General features: G+C 28.7%; 3 protein-coding genes across 8 annotated transcripts in view; 1 reads left to right on the top strand and 2 right to left on the bottom strand.

The window, feature by feature from the left end:
* Positions 1–24,153, top strand: part of LOC109605407 (neurobeachin) — a 285,559-nt gene that overhangs the window by 235,643 nt on the left and 25,763 nt on the right. The window lies entirely within an intron of this gene.
* On the bottom strand, positions 4,232–7,335 carry LOC109605894 (protein mab-21). 2 transcript variants are annotated; one of them, XM_020022489.2, is made up of 3 exons: positions 6,605–7,335; positions 4,903–5,296; positions 4,232–4,844 (listed from the first exon to the last, which is right to left on the bottom strand). In XM_020022489.2, the coding sequence occupies exons 1-3, from the start codon at positions 7,046–7,048 to the stop codon at positions 4,498–4,500; spliced, it is 1,185 nt and encodes a 394-aa protein (XP_019878048.2). In that variant the 5' UTR covers positions 7,049–7,335; the 3' UTR covers positions 4,232–4,497. The 2 variants fall into 2 exon arrangements, with proteins under 2 accessions (XP_019878048.2, XP_049825586.1); XM_049969629.1 differs by having other exon boundaries at positions 4,906–5,296.
* LOC109606090 (protein mab-21-like) lies at positions 13,481–15,302 on the bottom strand. Of its 4 annotated transcripts, none has more exons than XM_049969632.1 (4): positions 14,934–15,302; positions 14,546–14,852; positions 14,259–14,471; positions 13,481–14,204 (listed from the first exon to the last, which is right to left on the bottom strand). In XM_049969632.1, exons 1-4 carry the CDS (start codon positions 15,174–15,176, stop codon positions 13,858–13,860), a joined length of 1,110 nt encoding a protein of 369 aa, XP_049825589.1. In that variant the 5' UTR covers positions 15,177–15,302; the 3' UTR covers positions 13,481–13,857. The 4 variants fall into 4 exon arrangements, with proteins under 4 accessions (XP_049825589.1, XP_019878220.2, XP_049825587.1 ...); XM_020022661.2 differs by having other exon boundaries at positions 14,259–14,459; XM_049969630.1 differs by having other exon boundaries at positions 13,481–14,471.

Genomic DNA, 24,153 nt, shown 5'->3' with positions numbered 1-24,153 from the left:
TTTTTTATCTAATTTGCACATTTAAATCATTTAAAAAATAAAAGTTATATTTAATTTAATAGTTTCACAATATGTAAATTATACAAAAAAATTGATATTTGGAATATTTAAAATTTGTTTAATACGTTAAATATTTTAATATTAATATTTTATTAAGTTATAAAAATTAGCAAATAGTAACTTTAATTATTACATTTGTTGAATTAATAAAAAAATTAACAAAATCACCAACAGAGGAATATTTTTTTATAATATAAAGAAACACATATAATACAATACATTATACACATATATACTATAAGTATTTATAAATTAATTGTCTATTAACATATTATTTAATATTCAAAATAATACAAAAAATCTTATTGAATAATAATAAAGGAATGTTTAATTAATTATTAACCAGTTTAGTATAAATTTATATCTTTCACAATAATCCATTGTTCAAAATAAGTTAAAATATTTCGTGTTTCCTGATAATATATTAAAAAAATGTTGTATATTATATTTTTCAGTTTTTGAGTTCAGTTTCAGTATGTTATATTTAATAATTTTATTCATAATTTATTTTTTGATTAGATAGGAAGTATTTTCTTGTTTTTTCTATAAACATATTATTATTTATTTAAATTTTTATTAAATAAACATAATCGTAGATTAAATAAATATGTTGTATTTAATAATTTTATTCATAATTAATTTTTTGATTAAATCAAATATCGCAAATGCAAAACTATTTTAAATATATATAATTTACTTATTTATTTTCTATTTATTAAATCATTTCACAAATACTCTTTTTCAGTAAATATAATATTTTCTAATGGGATAGTTTATTTAAATCTTTTAAATCATTATAATTTTATATTAAATTTTTTAAATTTTGTTTATAATTTATTTTTTCGTCTAGATCGAAAATCTTTTAAAAATAAAGTATTTACTTATTTCTTATTTAATAAATCAATTGAATGAAACAACTATTTTCTTATTTTTTCTATAAATATGATATTTTCTAATGAGATAGTTTATTTAAATTTATTTAAAATCAATTTTATTTTATGTTACATATTTTCTAATTTTACCCATAATTTATTTTTTGGTTAGATCTAATTTGTAATCTCAAAATTTAGAGGTATATTTTATTTAAATATCTTTTAAATCAATTTATTAATTAGATTAAATATTTTTATTTTTTTTAGTAATTTATTTTTTGTCTATATCACATTTTTAATCACAAACCTCTTTAATTATATTGAATTTACATATTTATTTTTTATTTAATAAATCTATTCAAAGAAGCAAGTATATTCTTTCTAATGGGGTAGTTTATTTAAATATCGTTAAACAATTTTAATATAGGTTACACATTTTCTAATTTTATTTATAATCTATTTTTTGGTTAGATCAAATTTTTTGTCTTTATCACATTTTTATTCACAACTTTTATTAGATCAAATATTTAATCCAAATTATTTTAAAAATATAGTATTTACATATTTTTCTTAATTAAGAAATTTCAATTAAAAAAGTGATGTTTGTTTTTCTCTGTAAATATAAAATATAAATTCCTTAAAAGGATAGTATACTGAAATTTTTACAAATCTATGTTTTTAACATAAAATTTAGTAGATTTTTTAAGCCTATACTATTTATTAAAAAATATCTTTTTGAATGTTTATTAATTTTCTATTATTATAACAATATTTTTTCATGTGCCGTTGAATATTCTAAACTACAAATATTTAAATTTGAGTACTCTTAGCAACAAATAATTTTTATATAGGATTTTATCAAAATTAGTTTTATACACATACCGCAAAAATATGTAATTAAGCCACATTTTAAATCTGTAATTCTAAAATTTTGCTAATCGTTTTTTTATCAAAAATCATAATTTTAAATTACCCCATTAAATTTAAAATTAACTAAAACAAATGGCTTACTTAACACGTATTAAGTGTGAGCTGTGAAGTCGTAAAAAAGTCATGTTTTCGCCTGTCCCACATTAGCTTTTCCATTTTATTATGATTCCCGTCTAAAAATACCATAATAACGCGTCGGTCGTATTCCAAACGTTTCCCGATCCCATTTGTTTTTTTTATGTGTTCACCGAATACTTCGTGAAATGGATTATTTGTTTAATTTTCTTCGTGAATTATTCAGTAAAATTCCGAATAAATAAAAACGGGGCCCGATCTTGTAGGTGGTGTGCGGTCATTTAGGTTTATTTTTAAATTTTATATTTGTAAACCTGTCGCGGTTTTACAATCGTATCTAAATTCTTTGTTTCCAGACATTTTTGGCATTCAGTTATTTAAATAAATGAATAATTATAGATTCCGGCGGCCGTTGATAATTTGTTAAATAATATAAATTCATTAAAAACGATCGAAAACTATAAATGTTAATTTCAGTTGCATTTTATTTTACCTTGAATATAAAGGTAATGTCTTTATTGTTGGTCGTTCTCGTTTTCCACCATAAATTATGGAAAATTGCCCGTTAACACGACGTCAATGATTAAAAATTTAAATTCACCAGACCAGGAAAGGAAACAAAAAGACACCGCTTTTACGTGTGTACATTATAAATTCAATATGACGTCGTAAATCTACCAAAATAGGCATTTGTAATGTTAGAATTCCAATAACGAATACATAGGCGAACATAATTTGCAATTTATGCGAAATTGTTTAATTTTTTTAGTTCAAGGTTGGCTAAATTCTGTTTTGTTGTCTCTTGAATTGATGAGGAAAATGGACGGAAAAGAAAAGACGGTTGACTAATTTCTTGTTTTTTCTATAAATATGATATTTTGTAATAGGGTAATTTGTTTAAATTTATTTCAAATCAATAGAATAGATAGATAGATTAAATATTTTTTATATATAATAATTTTATTTATAATTTATCAATTATAATTTTCAATTTTTTTAACCTTGAAACTATTTAAAATATATAGAATTTACATATTTAGTTTTTATTTAATTAGTTGTTAGTTAAAATAATAATTTCAGCATTTTTTTATATTTAATAATTTTATTTATAATTTATTATTTAGTTAGATCTTTTTTTAATCTTAAAATTTTTTTAAATATATATAATTTACATATTTAGTTGTTATTTAATGAATCAGTTGAATTAAACATCTAGTTTCTTGTTTTTTCTATAAATTTAATATTTTCTCACAGGGTAGTTTACTCAAATTTATTTCAAATCATTACAATTATAAAATAAATATTTTTTTATATTTAGTAATTTTATTTATAAATTATTGTTTGGTTAGATCAATTTTTTAATCTTATAACTATTTTAAACATATAGAATTTACATATTTATTTTTTGTTTAGTAAATTAGTTTAATGAAACAAGTAATTTCTTGTATTCTCTATAAATATGATATTTTCTAATAGGGTAGTTTGTTTAAATTTATTTCAAATCATTACAATTATAGATTAAATATTTTTTTTTATATTTAATAATTTTATTTATAATTAATTGTTTTGTTGGATCATTTTTCAATCTTAAAACTATTTTAAATATATAGAAATTTATATATTTAGTTTTTATTATATATAAATATAATTTTTTTCTAATAGGGTAGTTCGATTAAATTTATTTCAAAACAATACAATTATAGATTAAATATTTTTTTATATTTAGTAATTTTATTAATAATTTATTGTTTGATTAGTTCAATTTTTTAACCTTAAAACTATATTAAGCATATAAAATTTTCATATTTAGTTTTTATTTAATAAATCAGTTGAATTAAATAACTAATTTCTTGTTTTTTTCTATAAATATGACATTTAATTCTAATTAATTCTAGTTAACTTAATATAATTGTGGATTAAATATTTTTCATATTTAATAAATTTATTCTTAATTATTTATTATGTTTCAATCTCAATATATTCTTAAAAATATAAAATATTTTCTAAAGGGGTAATTTAAATCAATTTAATTGTAGAATTATTAATTTGAATAAATGAGGAAAACGGGTGAAAAGGAAAAGGCGGTCGTGATTTTGAACGCACTTTTATTATAAATTCTGAAATTATAAATATACAAAAATAGCACAGGTAATTACAAAAATGTAACCATAAATATTCGAAAACAGTCTACAATCTAATAATCACAGATATTGATTTAATTTCAATGTTTTACGTTGATTTCTTTTTACACTGTTTTGTAAGGAACTGGAAAGGCTTGAGAAAAAGAAAATGTGTTAAAAAATAAATCGTTTATATGCAACAATATGTCGATACGACAAGTAGTATAATAAGTACACACAACTTAAATATAATTCGTAGTGAACAACATTAAAAAAGAAACACTCACACAGTTATCCATATTTACAGTACCTTTTGATTTTTAGTATAATAGTAATCTTGATAATTGTGTCCCGGACGTTAAACGCCGCCAACATAAATAAATAAACTTTGTTTGCACTAAGATCACATTCCAATAGGTGTTCCTCGAACACTCACTACACTATAACTTATCGAAACACCTGGAGTTGGTCAGCATCTCCCTGGTCAGTCTCCATACTTGTTTCGAAGCGTTCTCCAACGCACTCGGCGACTTCCCCTTGAACAGATCCAAGTTGGGCAGGAAATAGTGCGGGCAACGTTTGCACTGCAGACACGAGATCAGTTGCAGGAAGATGCCGTTGATCCTGTCGGCGATGCACGACTCCTCCCATTCCGTTTCGCGCGGGTGTTTCTCGCATTCGTACAACAGCAACGTCTTCATGTGATACGAAGTAACAGGATTCCCCGGCAGGTCCAGGTGTCTGTCCCTCAAAGTCTTCAGTATGCTCAAACACCTCCTCCTGCAACCTAACAATACAACGCCGCAATGAGTACGAAATTCAAGTCGGTTCACGGTTGGACTTACCACCTTGCAACAATCTATTTTCCGCCTCCAAGAAGGAGAGCACCCAGGCGTCGCCCTCCATGGCCGACTGCTTGCCTTGCAAGGCGATGCACTCCTTGCTCAGCAGATCGAAGCCCTCGGTCTTCACTTCGACCACCAGATTGGGATGCGGCCACGGTATTTGGGGCAGCGGCCAGTGGGCTGCGGACCTCGGCCAAAGGCCGGCACACTTGAATGCCGGCGTTATTTGCACTATGAAACGTTCGCGGATGCGCAGCTTCACTTCCGTGGTGTCGGCGATCATTTTCACCACGTCCCGGTAACTGCACTTGTCGCACGCCTGGGCCACCAGCGTCTGGAAGCGCGAGCGCATCTTGCGGGCCGACAGGTAGCCGCTGGCCGTGATGAACTCCACCTGAAACCAAGAGGAACTAAGTTAGAGGAGGAAGAAGGCATCACAGTAAAGTTAAATTCAATTTGCAAAGAGGAAACTTCAAAAGAATATTTTTGGAAACAAGGAAAACTAAATTATCTTGATTGAACTCAAAAACTCACAGAATGACTGTCCAAAATGAATAAGATCAGAAGTGGACAAGTAAAGTTTACGACAGAAAGACGTCAGAAGACGGATTTAGTCAGCAGATAAAAAAACAATATGTATTGGTTCTTTAATGTATAGGAAACCAGAAATAAGAAATTGTCTTGGTTATGTTTAAAAGCTCTTAAACTGACTGTCCAAAATGAGTAAAATCATAAGAAAGCAAACAAAGTGAAACAATACAAACAGAAACTGATCTTCCTGATCAAGATTCGGATGAGGATTGGAAAGAAGAAAAACAAAATGTCTTGATTGTGCTTAAAAACTCTCTAAAGAGCTAGTCACAAGAGAAGAAACAAAATCAGTATAAGAACAATTGGGTAAATGTAGGAAATAATGAGAATAACTGAACCAATAAAAACAGAGAAGTAGAAGAAGTGGCTTCATTATAACTAAAGAAATATTTAAAATTAGTAAATTGAAATATATTATTATTTATGAGAATGGTATACTTAGGTAATTAGAGAAGTGTGGAAAACAAGTGAAAAAACTGAATTCAATTATCAACAAAAAGCTCTAATAATTTAAATAAATATGATTTATTTAACTGATTATATAACTAGATCTCTTGGTTTCAACAAAGAGGTTTGCTGAAGGATAAAGAAGATGAGATGAAAGTTTATTGTGTTGACCCGTATATGCTTAAGCAGATTTTTGTTTAAGGAAGGGTCAAATTATTTAAACAGCTTGACAAATATTTAATATAGTCAAATTAAAAACTTAAGTAAATATTATGTGTCCAATTTATTTCTCAGTTAATTTGATCAAAAAGTAATAAATTTGACTGGTTATAAGCTGTATTTGTTGGTTCCATCAAAAAGTTTTGCTGAAGGATAAGGAAGATGAGGTGACACTTTATTGTTTGGACCAGAATATTTTTAAGAAGATTTTTGTTTAAGGAAGAGTCAAATCATTGAAACAGTTTGACAAATATTCAATATAATCGAATTGAAAACTAAACAAAATTTGAATGGAAAGAAAATATTCAATTTACTTCTCAGTTAAATTGATCAAAAGGTGTTAAATTTGACTGACTGGTCATAAGCTGCAGTTGTTGATACCATTGGAGAGTTTTGGTGAAGGATTAGGAGGAGAGGTGACAGTTTATTGTTTGGCATCTCATACCCATAAAGACATCGAACGTTTCCTGCCGTCGGACAACTTCAACACGGCACAACCGGGCAAACTGCCATCGTCAACAAAATTCAACACTCCCATCTGGTTCAGGTAGATCACCACTTCGAACTCCACCGGACTGATGACCTCCAAGCCGTCGTAACGGCCGTTGTAGTCGGTGAGGCTGGAGATGAACCGCGGCTCCTGCACCTCGACCTCCTTGAGCACGTCCTGCACGACGCGGCACACCTCCTGTATCGTCTTGCTGATTTGCAGCTTGCGCGACTGCACTTTTTCGGTGTAGTACTTGTTGAGCTGATAGACCATCTTCGATTGGGCTTGGAGCATGTCCGGCGGCACCAGCATCGTGTTGGTTGGCGTCAGTGATGTGTCGCCGATGTTGTTGTTCGCGGGATAATCGTCGCTCAGACTTTTTATCGCGTGAAGTTTCATATGAACTGATTTGGATTTATCCCGGACCGAAGAAAAGTCAATTCAATCTGCGGCTCGCGACGCGTTTGACCGTACGTCGGGGGTGGGGGATTCGGATCCCGTTCAGATTGACATCACAGGCACCGCCGCTTTTCACTCACACATCCGCGACCGCAAACGGCGGCTGAGAAGAGGCCAGACGCGGCCGGATTGGAAAAATGACTGAATGAAAATAATAAAAAAGGAGAACGAAAAACGTGAAACCCGTGAGGTACCAATGTGTATGATCGATTGCGGTGCCGGTTCGATTGTGGCGCTACGTGCGCTTCGTCGACGTGAAATAGAGACGGAACTCGCGCGGCCAGGTGAAGTGACGTTCCCCACCCTCGCGCACGGTTTGCGCGAGGGGCGCGGCCTGGAGGCCAGGCTCCGCCTCGCGTTGCCGTCCAATCGGTTGGCGCGACGGGTTGAGTTATATCGCGTGCGTCGTGCTTCCTCCTCCCGTCCCGCGCCGTGCCTCACTGTGAAGGGGTGCCGGGGAGAGTTTTATTGCCCGTCCGGCCTGTACGAACATAAGTCAAGGGGATCCGGACGAGATATATTGTATACCGGGCCGAGAGGATGGATTTCCTAGGTGGTTTTTGGATGCGAAGCTGGTCTGTGCCCATGGGATGGTTTTGAGGGTGTGTTTGAGGCTTTTTTCGGGGATAGTGAAAGTGTTCAGTGGATGTTTTTCTGGGGTGTTTATTGACTTTTTTTTGATGAGAAGCTTATTTTATCATTAAAGGGTTAATTTTTTAAAAACTCAATGATGTTAACTCGTTATATCATGATCATAAATTTTCCCTATCTAATTCAAACGTTCAATTAATATATATTTCTCAAAAACTACATATATTTTTTTGTTTCTTATTGTAGTATTTTCTACGTCAAACAAATCCTTTGATTGTCATTTAAAAATTACATAAGGAAATTTTTTTCTAAATTTTTGTTCTTTTAAGGCAGTACTTTCCAATTAAGACGTTTATTTTCTAAAAGATGTCTTCTCATAATTAAAAATGGTTATTCCATCTACATTATTTCCAAATACTATATAATATTTATTTTGGTTGTTAGTTTTACCCATTAAAGTATTATTTTTAATACCGTTGTCGTTTTTCTTAAATCAATTCATTAATACTATTTACTTTTTATAATTTTTAATAGTATATTTATAATTCTTTTACAAATTTCACATTTATTGTCTCTTTATAACAACCAACAAAATATTAAATGTTTTATCATACCAGTTTATAATAATTTCCAAAATTGTTCAAAATATCCATTAAAATTTATCAATTCTGTTATTTAAATAAATTTTGTTACAATTTTTCTATTTATAAATATTATTATTATTTTATATAATTTTTATGTTAAATAACAGATGATTTTTTAATTTTAAAAAATATTTTTTTTAACTTTAAAATATTAAAATTTCAAATTGAAATTATATTAAACTACCAATTTTTAAGAATTTTTTACATTAATATTAATATTAATATTATTTACATTTGCAAATTTTTAATTATTAAAATAATTTTTATATTTTATATACAAATATTTTGTACATATAAAGTATAAATAATATTATTAAGTGAATTTATAATTAATTTACAAATTTATTATTTATTTATTTTTTTTTATGTCTCTTTATAACAATCAAAAATATTAAAATTTTTATCATACCAACTTGTAATTTCCAAAATTATTCGAAATATTCATTTTTTATGTTTATTAATTAAAATTTAACAAGTTTGTTCTTTAAATAAATTTGATACAGTTTTTCTATTTATAAATATTATCATTTCATATAATTTTTACTTTAAATATGTCAAATTACACATTTTTTAAAGTATTTTCTGAATATTTTTTGAGTTTTTCTTATTTAAATTATAAATGTTTTTAAAATTTAATGCTTTTATATTGCTGAAGTTAATTTTTTTAATCTTTATAGTAGATGATTTTTTAATTTTTTAAAATATTTTTTTAACTTGTCTAAAATGTCTAAATTTAAAATTGAAATAAAATATATATAGTTTTTTTATTATATTAAATTACGAACTTTTAAGAATTTTGTACAATAATATTAAGATTATAATATTTTTTTTCTAACTAATTATTTAAAGTAAGTTTGTTTTGTATTTTATTTGTAAAATTTTAATTATTAAATAGATATATATATATATATATATATATATATATATATATATATATATATATATTATATATATATATATATTATATATATATATATATATAATATATATATAATATTAATATATATATATATAATATTAATATATATAAATTTTATATATCTTAATATTTTTAATAATCGTGTGATATTTTATTTATAAACTATTAATTATTGAAATTTTCCAACTAATTATTGTACTTATGTTACGTATAATAAATAAATATATTATTTATTCCAATTAAACGATATAAAGTTTTTTATCAAGATCATTTCATTATCTTAACTATTAAATATTTGACACAATCTTAAGTAATTATTTAAAGTAATATTATAATAGTTTTTACAAATTTAAATTTCTTGTAATATTTTATTTTTTAAACCTAATTTTTATTAAGTAATATTTATGGATTATAAATTAAATATTTTTTTATCATTTAATCGTAAACAACAAAAAATTTATTAATCAATAAAACTGATTTTGTGTGTAGGATCGAATTCTTATAATAAATGTTGAATACGTCAATTAAACACAATGATTTGCAACCAGTTTTTACAAATTAACTATCGAATCCCAAATAAAAAATTGTATTTATACTAATCAGGAGCTTTCATTAGATTTTAAATTTACACCTCTATGATGAGAATTTTCACAGTAAAATATTATTTTAGATAAATAAACTAATTAATTTTCAATTCAGATATCAATTGCCTTCAAAGTACATTCCTTGTCATCAATTCAAATGCATTCATGAATTATTTAATCCCGTTTGTTTTTCAATGTTTATTCCTTGTTTCTTTTTGTATAATTTTTCAGAACGTGCCTATTATCAGCTGCCGTCACCTTCGTTAATAAAACGCAAAGTATAAATTTAATGGTGTCTCCTTAAATTATTTCCTAGAGATTTCACTATCACGGTAATTAAAAGTTTTTTCGTCGGCTAGAAAATGGAAACAGCTGCCGATAAAACAGCCCAAATTATAAATATTCATTCCGTCTCTACGTTAAATAACAATGCAACAATGTTACACCGATTAACACAAAACTAAAATTTACGTCCGGCCATTTTCACATAAAAAACACACATTTAATTGGCGGCGATAAGATCTAAACAAAACCATCCGTCTATTAACAGAATCCCGATCTTAACGATTCGGGCGCGGACGTTTTGAATACAGAAAAAAATTCACCAGACGCCGTTCCGTAATTCATAAAAATAAATTAACGCCGAAACGGGCGAAAAGTGGCAATAAATTTTAAACGCGGTTTCTCTTAATTCGTGTACAAAGATGTAAATTAATTTCGAACCGGGACCGAAAACACATTAAAATGATCAACACGATTCAAAACAACAAATCTACGCTGCCCACTTTAGATTAAATTGTTGGGAACATACCAGTCGAAATGGTTATGGCATCTTTATTCGATTTTGTACGTTTGTTTTTTTTTTTGGTGGAGTGTGTTCATGTCGATATCGTTAGAAACTGTTTAATTTAATGTCTTGTCGGAATTGGTTTATGATTTTTATTATTAATTAACGTTGGAAACTTGATTAGATAATTCCATTTAAAGGAATGGTGTAATTGATTATGTTCCTTAAATGTCAAGAATAATTATGTTACTCCACTTTCATTTGTATTTTATAACGTTTCGGATAATTGCCAGTTATTATTTTTTTCTGGATAACAAAATCTGGATTTACCCTTTTAGGAGGTCAGAAGGGAAAAAATCATAAGCACCATGATAAAATGTAAATAAAGATTTTTTTTGATGTTAATTTAAGTTAAATTTACAAATTTTAGTTAATAATTAAAAAAAAAAAATACAAAAAAAACATATAAATAATAAATAGAATTATTAAAATATAGGTATATATTAAAATTTATAAATTTTAATTTTTTGATTAATTTTGATAAATAAAATTAAAATGAGTAAAAAATTACAAATATAAAAATCATAATTTTCTATGAATAATTTCGAAAAATTTTAGTTAATGATTTAATTTTTTAATTAATTTTGAAAAATAAAATTAAAAAAAAAATATGAAACATGAAAATTATAGTTAATTTTAATATAATAAAAATGTATTAATTATATTACAAATTTTACATAATAATTTAGAGAATTACGAGAAAAATGAATAATTTTGAAAAATAGAATTAATGAAATATATTTTAGTTAATAATTTAAACAACTATAAAAATTTAAATATTTGAAAATTCTATTAAAAAGTGTAGTTAATTTTAATTAGATTACAACTTTTAGTTAATAATAAAAATTACAAAACAAATTATCTTATTTCTTTTAATAATCCTGAAAAACAGTACTAAAAATAAATAAATTAATTATATTAAAAATTGTAATTAGTTTTATTTATATTACAAATTTTACTAAATTAAACAAATACAAGGAAAAATCATAATTTTTTGTAAATAATTTTGAAAATTAGAATTAATAAAATATATATAAATTATATTAAAAGTTTTGATTAATTTTAGTTATACTATAAATTTTACTTAATAAACAACTACAAGGCAAAAAAAACATTTTAATTTTTTGATTGATTTTGAAAACTAAAATTTAAACAACCTTTAGATAATAATAAAAATTACAAAACAAAATACCTCATAATTCTTTTAATAATCCTGAAAAACAGAATTAAAAAAAAATATATATTAGTTATATTAAAAAATGTTAATTTTAATTATATTACAAATTTTGATTAATAATTTAAAGAATAACAAGAAAAAAATCGTAATTTTCTGTGAATAGTTTTGTAAAATAGACTTAATAAAATATATACAAATTACATTTAAAACTTAATTAATTTTAGTTATATTACAAATTTTACATAATAATTTAAACAAGTACAAGGCAAAAAGACATTTTATTTTTTTGATTAATTTTGACCTTTAGTTAATAATGAAAAATTACAAAACAACATATCTTAATTCTTTTATTAATCCTGAAAAAACAGAATTAATATATTAGTTATATTAAAAATGACAGTTAATTTTAATTATATTACAAATTTTAGTTAATAATTTAGAAAATTACAAGAAAAAAATCAAATTTTTCGTGAATAATTTTGAAAAATGGAATTAATAAAATATATATAAAATTCTAATTAATTTTAGTTATATTACAAATTTTACTTAATAATTTAAGTAACCACATGTTAAAATATTTTAATTTCTTGATTACTTTTGAAAAATAAAATTAGAAAAAATATATATGAAAATTATATTAAAAATTATTGTCAATTTTAATTAAATTTTGTTAATAATTTAAAAATCTACAAGAGAAAAGATCTTAATTTTTTATTAAAAAAAGTAAAAAAATATATTAATTTATTATATATATATATATATATATATATATATATATATATATATTAAATATTTAATATTTAATTTAAGTGATATTAATTAGTACTTAATTTTAATTAATAATTTAGAAAGTTATAAGAAAAAAGATGAATTTAAAAATTTGAGATAATTTTTAGATATATTACAAATTTTTCTTAATAATTAAAAAGTATAAGAAAAAAGATATAAATATATAGTTTTCAAAAATCATAGTTAAATTTGGATATGTTATAAATATGTCAATAGTATATAATATAAATAATAACTTTTATGATTAATTTTTCAATTGGCTATGCCAGCTTAATTTTTTTCTCGATTGAATTTATATATAAAACAATTGAATATATGTTAATTTTTTTTGTTTAATAAATCTTTTCGTCCTTTTTTACAGTATATCTAACTATTTTATTGTAATTTAATTTTTGACAACGAGATTTTTTGTTTGAATCTTTTTTATTAATTACAAATATATTAAAACAAAATCCTTTTTCTAAACATGAAAATTTTCAAATCATATCAAATAAATTAAAAATTAAAAATAAACATATTTAATTGTCTAAATTTATAAAGTTAAACAATAAACAAAAATTATCTTGATTAAATAACGCAGATTGTATGCTTAAAACGAAAGAAATGAGCTAATTAAGAGAAAAAGTTGCTTAATTAATTAAAAAAACATATGAATTATATTATACACACATTGTTTTATGTTCGACGATATTATGCACATTAGTTAAATAATAGAGACACAAACGAATATTAGATTTCATCTGAAACTATTAAATTAATTAAAACCGGGTTCTCATTAAACATTCAGATCGGGTGGATATGGTTTAATTAAAACATAGGTGTACATAAAGCGGCACTTTATTCCAATAAATAATAATTAACATTAAATATCAACAAAACAACAGTCTTTCCAACTTAAATAATAAGTAGTTACATATATACAACAATTCTCGCTTCCAAGACGTAAATTAATTAATAAGGACGAGATTGAACAAAACGATCATTCAACAGCCACGTATATTTACATTTACACGAATAGCAACAAATCTTTTCTACCCACTCAGCTTAAATCTCGTATAAAACACACTTTATAATTTTATGGCACATCTACATCGTGAAACGGGAAATCTTTTACGACCGAGGTCGATAATAAAATTGTCCTTTACATGTATGGTATGTATAGTACGGTCGGGAATGATTACAAAGAGATCAGATCGTCTTAAAGTTTTTCTAAGCAACGCGTGTTGGTCAGCATCTCCCGTGTTAGTCTCCAAACTTGTTTGGCCGCGTTCTCCAGCGCACTCGGCGACTTCCCCTTGAACAGGTCCAAATTGGGGAGGAAGTAGTGCGGACACCGTCTGCACTGGAGGCACGAAATCAGCTGCAGAAAGATGCCGTTGATCCGGTCGCCGATGCACTGCTCGTCCCACTCGCATTCTCTGGGGTGCTTCTCGCACTCGTACAGGAGGAGGGTTTTCAAGTGGTAGCTGGTCACCGGGTTGCCGGGGAGGTCGAGGTGTCTGTCCCGCAGAGTTTTCAAGATGCTCAGGCAACGTCTTCTGCAACCTAATTCGAGTTGTGTTGGATTGTTGTGGAACCGCAGTGGGTGTGACTGCTTACCTCCTTGCAACAGTCGGTTTTCGGCCTCCAAGAAGGACAGGACCCAAGCGTCCCCTTCCATGGCGGACTGTTTCCCTTGCACGGCGATGCTCTCTTTGGAAAGCAAGTCGAAGCCTTCGGTCTTGACTTCGGCGACCAGATTGGGATGCGGCCAGGGAATGTGGGGCAAAGGCCAGTGCGCAGCACTTCTGGGCCACACACCTGGAGAAAAGGCTAAGTGACGAATTGTAAAATGTGAAACAAAAAAAAGCGAAAAACGTAAACCTAAAGGGGAGGCAGCTCGTTACCTGAACATTTGAACGCCGGCGTGATTTGCACAATAAATCGTTCCCGGATCCTCAATTTAACTTCTGTGGTATCGGCGATCATCTTCACCGAGTCCCTGTAGCTGCATTTGTCACAGGCCTGTGCGACCAACGTCTGAAATCTCGACCTGATCTTCCTCGCCGATAAATAACCGGAGGCAGTGATGAATTCCACCCAAAGCGACATGCTCCTCTTCCTACCATCGCTCAATTTGAGCACCGCACAGCCCGGCAGGGTGCCGTCGTCCACGAAATTAAAGACCCCCATCTGGTTCAAATACAGGACAACCTGTAAACAACGGCGACATGTGTTTTATTCAGCGTTGCACTTGTTAATTTGAGTGAATTCGGCCCGTCCAAGGCAATTTACCTCGAATTCGGTCGGCGAGATCACCTCCAGACCCTCGTATCTACCATTGCACTCGGTCAAACTGGAAATAAACCTGGGTTCTTGCACTTCCACCTCTTTGAGCACGTCCTGCACCACTTTGCACACCTCCCTGATCGTCTTCGCCACCGTCCCCATCCGGGTCTGCACCCTCTCCCCGTAGTATTTGTTGATCTGGTACAGCATTTTGGACTGGGCGGCCAGCATGTCGGCCGGAACTAACATCGCGGTAACGTTAAACACGGATTCGATTCGAACGATTCACGTTTACATTGTTTTCTTGGTCGCCCTGTCGAGTCTCGCGTTCCGTCGCTTTACGCCACTTCGGGACACTGGCCGTGCAGAAGCCGGTTCCGTTTCGGGGCCGGACTTGCGTCTGGGCGATCGGCGCGAGAGGGCGTCGTGGCGGTGCGGATGGGCGGTCCTCGCAGTGCCGGCCCTCCATGGGCGATCCGACGAATAACGTCGACGATGCGCCCGAGTATCGATTCGGTTCAGCGTCGGTCTTTTGGCGGGGTGTTGCGGTGGTCGCGAGGCGAAAAAACCGCGGTTTACAGGAAAATGAATGACGGCACGGGCTGTTGGACGAAATGTCAAAACAGGGATTACGATCGCTTAACGGTCCGATGGGATCTTGCTTGATGTCGATTATTTATTGTGGTGATGATCAACAGTCGAGTAGGTTGGTTGCGATATGACTGGCGAATCAGTTGCGGAATGGAAATTATGGCAACTCTTACTTTGTCTGTTGTTTAGGGTCTAGCAGTCGACAAAACATCTGTTCAAGAAAAAGCCTTACAGATATTATATGATCCTCTCTCGAACGATCTTTATTTTGAAACACTTCTAATGGAACGGTAAATGCATTGGAAGAAGTTTAAAGTTGTGTTTTTGGTATTTGAAGTCAAAGTTTGCTTGATAAATTTATTTTTAGAGTTAAAAGGTGCAGTTAATCACCAAAGAATTTTTTGATATAAGAAACAATTGGAGTACTTTGAAGTCTAAGAACTTTAAAGTTTATTTGTCCATTTGCTAACAATTTCTTTAAATTTCCTTAGATTTAATAGTTAAATGCTTATTGGTGGATGTGTTTTTTTGAATTAAAGGGTACAGTCAGTCAGCAAAGAGTTTTGGCAGTTAGAAACAATTGGAGTATATACTAGTATATTAATTACACACATTTTTTATCAATTTTATTTGATTTTGTGAAGATTTAGTTGTTGAATGGTTGGTGATGGATACGTTTCTTAGAGTTAAAGGATACAGTCAATCAAAAAAGAGTTTTTGAAAGTTATAAACAATTGAAGGATTTTCTTAGTAGTATATTAATTTTAAGCATTATCTAAAAAGGCATTTATTGAATGGTTGGTTGTTGATGGATGTGGTTCTTTAAAGATAAACGCTGAAAGCTTTATTCCATTTGCCTTTACTGACAATATTTTTAAATTTTCTTTGCCAAAAATATAAATACGGACATTTCCCACATTCTTTTATCAATTTCATTTGGTTTTGAGAAGATTTAGTAGTTGAATGGTTGTTGATAGATATGTTTCTTAGAGTTGAAAGGTATAATCAATCACCAAAGAGATTTTTGGAAATTAGAGACAATTTGAGAATTTTCTTACTAGTATATTAATTGCAAGCCTTATCTAAAAAGGCATTTATTGAATGGTTGGTTGTTGATGGATGTGGTTTTTTAAACATAAACGCTGGAACCTTTATTCCATTTGCCTTTACTGACAATATTTTTAAATTTTCTTTGCCAAAAATATAAATACAGACATTTCCCACATTCTTTTATCAATTTTATTTGGTTTTGTGAAGATTTAGTAGTTAAATGGTTTGTGATGGATATGTTTCTTAGAGTTAAAGGGTACAGTCAATCACCAAAGAGTTTTTGGAAGATAGAGACAATTTGAGAATTTTCTTACTAGTATATTAATTGCAAGCCTTATCTAAAAAGGCATTTATTGAATGGTTGGTTGTTGATGGATGTGGTTCTTTAAAGATAAACGCTGGAACCTTTATTCCATTTGCCTTTACTGACAATATTTTTAAATTTTCTTTGCCAAAAATATAAATACAGACATTTCCAACATTCTTTTATCAACTTTATTTGGTTTTGTGAAGATTTAGTGGTTAAATGGTTTGTGATGGATATGTTTCTTAGAGTTAAAGGGTACAGTCAATCACCAAAGAGTTTTTGGAAGTTAGAGACAATTTGAGAATTTTCTTACTAGTATATTAATTGCAAGCCTTATCTAAAAAGGCATTTATTGAATGGTTGGTTGTTGATGGATGTGGTTCTTTAAAGATAAACGCTGGAACCTTTATTCCATTTGCCTTTACTGACAATATTTTTAAATTTTCTTTGCCAAAAATATAAATACAGACATTTCCAACATTCTTTTATCAACTTTATTTGGTTTTGTGAAGATTTAGTGGTTAAATGGTTTGTGATGGATATGTTTCTTAGAGTTAAAGGGTACAGTCAATCACCAAAGAGTTTTTGGAAGTTAGAGACAATTTGAGAATTTTCTTACTAGTATATTAATTGCAAGCCTTATCTAAAAAGGCATTTATTGAATGGTTGGTTGTTGATGGATGTGGTTCTTTAAAGATAAACGCTGGAACCTTTATTCCATTTGCCTTTACTGACAATATTTTTAAATTTTCTTTGCCAAAAATATAAATACAGACATTTCCAACATTCTTTTATCAACTTTATTTGGTTTTGTGAAGATTTAGTGGTTAAATGGTTTGTGATGGATATGTTTCTTAGAGTTAAAGGGTACAGTCAATCACCAAAGAGTTTTTGGAAGATAGAGACAATTTGAGAATTTTCTTACTAGTATATTAATTGCAAGCCTTATCTAAAAAGGCATTTATTGAATGGTTGGTTGTTGATGGATGTGGTTCTTTAAAGATAAACGCTGGAACCTTTATTCCATTTGCCTTTACTGACAATATTTTTAAATTTTCTTTGCCAAAAATATAAATACAGACATTTCCAACATTCTTTTATCAACTTTATTTGGTTTTGTGAAGATTTAGTGGTTAAATGGTTTGTGATGGATATGTTTCTTAGAGTTAAAGGGTACAGTCAATCACCAAAGAGTTTTTGGAAGATAGAGACAATTTGAGAATTTTCTTACTAGTATATTAATTGCAAGCCTTATCTAAAAAGGCATTTATTGAATGGTTGGTTGTTGATGGATGTGGTTTTTTAAACATAAACGCTGGAACCTTTATTCCATTTGCCTTTACTGACAATATTTTTAAATTTTCTTTGCCAAAAATATAAATACAGACATTTCCAACATTCTTTTATCAACTTTATTTGGTTTTGTGAAGATTTAGTGGTTAAATGGTTTGTGATGGATATGTTTCTTAGAGTTAAAGGGTACAGTCAATCACCAAAGAGTTTTTGGAAGATAGAGACAATTTGAGAATTTTCTTACTAGTATATTAATTGCAAGCCTTATCTAAAAAGGCATTTATTGAATGGTTGGTTGTTGATGGATGTGGTTCTTTAAAGATAAACGCTGGAACCTTTATTCCATTTGCCTTTACTGACAATATTTTTAAATTTTCTTTGCCAAAAATATAAATACAGACATTTCCAACATTCTTTTATCAACTTTATTTGGTTTTGTGAAGATTTAGTGGTTAAATGGTTTGTGATGGATATGTTTCTTAGAGTTAAAGGGTACAGTCAATCACCAAAGAGTTTTTGGAAGTTAGAGACAATTTGAGAATTTTCTTACTAGTATATTAATTGCAAGCCTTATCTAAAAAGGCATTTATTGAATGGTTGGTTGTTGATGGATGTGGTTCTTTAAAGATAAACGCTGGAACCTTTATTCCATTTGCCTTTACTGACAATATTTTTAAATTTTCTTTGCCAAAAATATAAATACAGACATTTCCAACATTCTTTTATCAACTTTATTTGGTTTTGTGAAGATTTAGTGGTTAAATGGTTTGTGATGGATATGTTTCTTAGAGTTAAAGGGTACAGTCAATCACCAAAGAGTTTTTGGAAGTTAGAGACAATTTGAGAATTTTCTTACTAGTATATTAATTGCAAGCCTTATCTAAAAAGGCATTTATTGAATGGTTGGTTGTTGATGGATGTGGTTCTTTAAAGATAAACGCTGGAACCTTTATTCCATTTGCCTTTACTGACAATATTTTTAAATTTTCTTTGCCAAAAATATAAATACAGACATTTCCAACATTCTTTTATCAACTTTATTTGGTTTTGTGAAGATTTAGTGGTTAAATGGTTTGTGATGGATATGTTTCTTAGAGTTAAAGGGTACAGTCAATGACCAAAGAGTTTTTGGAAGTTAGAGACAATTTAAGAATTTTCTTACTAGTATATTAATTGCAAGCCTTATCTAAAAAGGCATTTATTGAATGGTTGGTTGTTGATGGATGTGGTTCTTTAAAGATAAACGCTGGAACCTTTATTCCATTTGCCTTTACTGACAATATTTTTAAATTTTCTTTGCCAAAAATATAAATACAGACATTTCCAACATTCTTTTATCAATTTTATTTGGTTTTATGAAGATTTAGTAGTTGAATGGTTGTTGATGGATATGTTTCTTAGAGTTAAAGAGTACAGTCAATCACCAAAGAGTTTTTGGAAGTTAGAAACAATTGGAGAATTTTCTTACTAGTATATTAATTACAAGCCTTATCTAAAAAGGCATTTATTGGGTGGTTGCTTGTTGATAGATGTGGTTCTTTAAAGATAAACGCTGGAAGCTTTATTCCATTTGTCTTTATTGACAATATTTTTAAATTTTCTTTGCCAAAAATATAAATACAGACATTTCCCATATTCTTTTATCAATTTTATTTGGTTTTGTGAAATTTCAGTAGTTGAATGGTTGTTGATTGACATGTTTCTTAGAGTTGAAGGGTACAGTCAGTCATCAAAGAATTTTTGGCAGTTAGAAACAATTGGAGTATTTTCTTACTAGTATGTTAATTACAAGTCTTACCTAAAAAGGCATTTATTGGATGAGTGGTTGTTGATGAATGTGGTTCTTTAAAGATAAACGCTGGAAGCTTTATTCCATTTGCCTTTACTAACAATATTTTTAAATTTTCTTGGCAAAAAATACAAATACAGACATTTCTCACATTCTTTTATCAATTTTATTTGGTTTTGTGAAGATTTAGTTGTTGAATGGTTGGTGATGGATATGTTTCTTAGAGTTAAAGGGTACAGTCAATCATCAAAGAGTTTTTGGAAACTGGAAACAATTGGAATATTTTCTTATTAACATATTAATTATAAGCGGTATCCAAAAAACATCAAACAAGTAAATAAAATATCTAGTCACCAGAGAATGTATTTTAGAGACATTTACTAATGCCTCAAAAGAGCAACAGCAAAATCTCCAAGTACTGTAAATACATTTCTTTAACGCCACCATCACAATAACATTATCCCGCATTAACTTCCATCGTCTTGCCCATCTATGTAAATTCCAAGAACAAACAGACCAACCCCCATTGTGCAACGTTGCACCATCACAGGTATACCATCGGATCCTTGACCGTCCTCGTGTCACAATGTGTTGACAAACCCCTCCGGGCTTGTCAGTGTGACAAGTTGATGGTCCCCGATCGCTAAATACCCGAGGACCGAACAAAGACGCCGCAGGGGTCTATTTTGGAGCACTCGTAATCGAAGTGCACTTACGGCGACCCTTTTGTCAACGATACCACACTCGAGTGCGGTTAAGTACTCTGTTTGTACGGCACGACACAATTTGTATTGTTGGGATGCAGTTGCTCTTTTTTCGTTACAGAGAGAAAAAACTGGCGGCGTTTTGTTTCCAATTGGTTTTTAGGGAAGTGAGATGTTACAGATGTTTCTTTAGGGCATTATTGTGGCTTCATAATGGATACATTGTGACAGCACAATATGGTGTAATTTTTAAGTCACAATATTTGAACAAAGAAATTTGTGATGGACAAAACGGTTAATTTGTTGAGGATACTTAAAAGTGGTTATATCTCCGCATCTCAATTTAATACGCCATCCGAGAGATAACGATGTAAATTACCGTCCATTACGCCGTAAACGCTTCTAAGCACCGAAGGTGCTGCTTGTACACAAAAATTCGGACGAGCTTTAAGAGGCGCAATGACAAATTGGTTTCATCTTCCACGTTTAGGGGTCCATTAAGACGGTGCCGTAAAAATCTCACTTAAAGTGTTAATTAAAGCGGTCCTTTATCTAATATTAGAATTCATTAAGAAAATCGGGCTGGCAGCATCCAGTCTTTCATCTACGCCACAGCCGGAGCACTTACATAAATTAACTGCTCACATGTTCACACTCACGGGCTCCCTACACAAAAAATATACACAGTCGTCGTTCACATGCTCGTTCGTCGTCGAGAGCTTTGTGATTCTCTGGTTAACTGGTTGTACTGTTGGTTTTTTGTGGGACACTTCGGAAGATGATTTTTCACAGCACTTAAGATATCCCTCAGCTTTCAACCCGTTGTTTTTTAGATACGAGGCACCAAAATTTGGATTGATAGTCCCCCCGGAAGAAATTCGAACAGATCGAACCAAAATTGCGTTTTATTTATAACCGTCTCCCCCGTGTGCGTATGAATTATCGTGTAAAGCCGCCACCTGGCCGCACCTTTTGTGGTCTACGGTCCGCGTTATTTCTGGCATGTGCCGAATTCCCATCCATTGACGTGGAGTCCCGGTGCGGATTAACGGCCGAAATCTCGACTAATGCATCCCGTGCATGCATCCGCGATCTGGTATCTATCAATCCGGAAGGGGGAGTTTGGAGCCGGTGCTACGTGCGGGATTAGTGGCGACTTACAATTGATTCATTGTTCTTGGTGGCTGGGATCGCAGTTAGTTTGCTGGTCTGGTTTTCGGGCGGATTTAGTGGATGGTTGGATATTGATGGAGATGGTTTTCTTATGTTAAAGGGCACGCTCAATCACCATAAAGTTCTCGGAGTTTAGAAACGATTCGAGTATTTTACTATTGGTATTTCGATAAAAATATTCCCACAAAGCACCAAAAACTGGATTTATTTTTTTTTCTGACTTTTTATTTTTATCTTAAAATTAATATATTCAATAAACAATATTACAAATTATAAATAAATGTTAGAGAAAAAATAATATTCAATCAAATTAACACATAATCATAAAATGAATAATTTAATAGTCGATTTATTAGATAATATGATATAATATTTTTGAAAAAGATACTTTTTGATAAATTTGCAAGTACAATCAAATTATTTCTCAATAATATCTGAAATAAAAGTATGTGGGTACTTTAATTTTAAATTCTTTGAAATTACTAAACAATTAATTTTAAAATTTTAATAAATTTATGTATCATATGTTAATGTATGTATGTTATTATTTTTAAATATAATGATGTTTTAAAACTTTTCAAATATATAATATTCTTTAAACTCGAATGTTTTGATCTCTAAAATAGAATTCTGTTCTTCTATTTCTGTGCCTTTGTTTTTGCTTCTGGTTTAGCTAATTATAACTATGAACAAGTTATTAATACATTTATGACTAATATAAAACTATGTTTATTACTCTGTTTAAAAAGTGTTTAAAAGAATATTAATTAATCATTTGAGATAAAATGAATTTGTTTTATTTTCTAACGTTAAATCACTATTAATATTGTTGTTATATGATTCAAATACGTACACATTTTTAAAAATAAAGAAGTTATACATAGTTATTAAAATTTTATTTTAAAATAATAAAACAGAATAGGAAAACATTTTCTTTAAGATTAATTTTCTTTCAAATTATTTATAATTAATTAATTATTAATAAATTATTTTCATTTAACTATTTATAAAACTATTTTGAAATTTTATGACAAATTAAAAAGTTTAATTTCATTGTTGAGAGAGGAATAAATTTTATTATTAGTAATTCTAAAAGTTAAATATAATTTTCCTTAGTACCAAATAAATCATTTTTCATTTTCTCAAATTTCTTTAAAATTATGATTATTTTGAGTTGAGTAAATATTTGAAATTATAATCCTTAACACAAAAAAAAAATTTATTAGTAATTCTAAGAGTAAAACACGAATTTTTCTTAGTACCAAATATATAGGCATTAATTTAAATTTCTTAAAAAATATGATGATTTTAATTTAAGGAAGTATTGAAGATATGATCCTTGACACACAAATAAATTTTATTATTAGTAATTTTGAGAGTTAAACTTAAATATTCTTTAGTACCAAATAAATCGACATTTTTTTCAAATTTCTTCAAAATTATGATCATTTTGTTTTGAGAAAATATTTGAAAATATGATCCTTCACACACAAATAAATTTTATTATCAGTAATTCTATAAGTTAAACTTGAATTTTCCTTCGTATTAAATAAATCGACATTTTTTCAAATTTATTCAAAATTATGACCATATTAGTTTAAGAAAATATTTGAAAATATGATCCTTGGTATAGAAATACATTTTATTATTAGTAATTCCAAGAGTTAAACAAGAATTTTTCTTAGCACCAAATAAATCAACATTTTTTCAAAATTCTTCAAAATTATGATCATTTTGACTTGAGAAAATATTTGAAAATATGATCCTTGACACAGAAATAAATTTTATTATTAGTAAATCTATGAGTTAAACATAATTTTTTCTTAGTACCAAATAAATCGACATATTTTCCAATTTTTTTTCAAAATTATGATCATTTTGGTTTAAGAAAATATTTGAAAATATGATCCTTGATATAGAAACAAATTTTATTATTAGTAAATGTAAGAGTATCATTTGAAATTATGGTCCTTGACACAGAAATAAATTTTATTATTAGTAATTTATTCAAAATTATGACCATTTTAATTTAAGAAAATATTGAAAATATGATCCTTGATTCAGAAATAACTCTAAGAGTTAAACATGAATTTTTCTTAATACACAATAAATTGATATTTTTTCAAATTTCTTTAAAAATATGATCATTTTGATTAAAGCAAATCTTGAAGATATAATCACTGATACAGAAATAAATTTTATTATTAGTGGTAACTTGAATTTATATTTTTACGAATCAAATCGATATATTTTTAAATATCTTCAAAAGTGAGATCATTTTCGGATAAAGATACAAAAATATCATTCAAGTCGAATTGC

Source organism: Aethina tumida, chromosome 7, assembly GCF_024364675.1.
Source record: "Aethina tumida isolate Nest 87 chromosome 7, icAetTumi1.1, whole genome shotgun sequence".
NCBI classification, from domain to species: domain Eukaryota; kingdom Metazoa; phylum Arthropoda; class Insecta; order Coleoptera; family Nitidulidae; genus Aethina; species Aethina tumida.
Note: the sequence above shows the minus strand (reverse complement) of the source record. Positions and strands in the feature narration are given on the sequence as shown.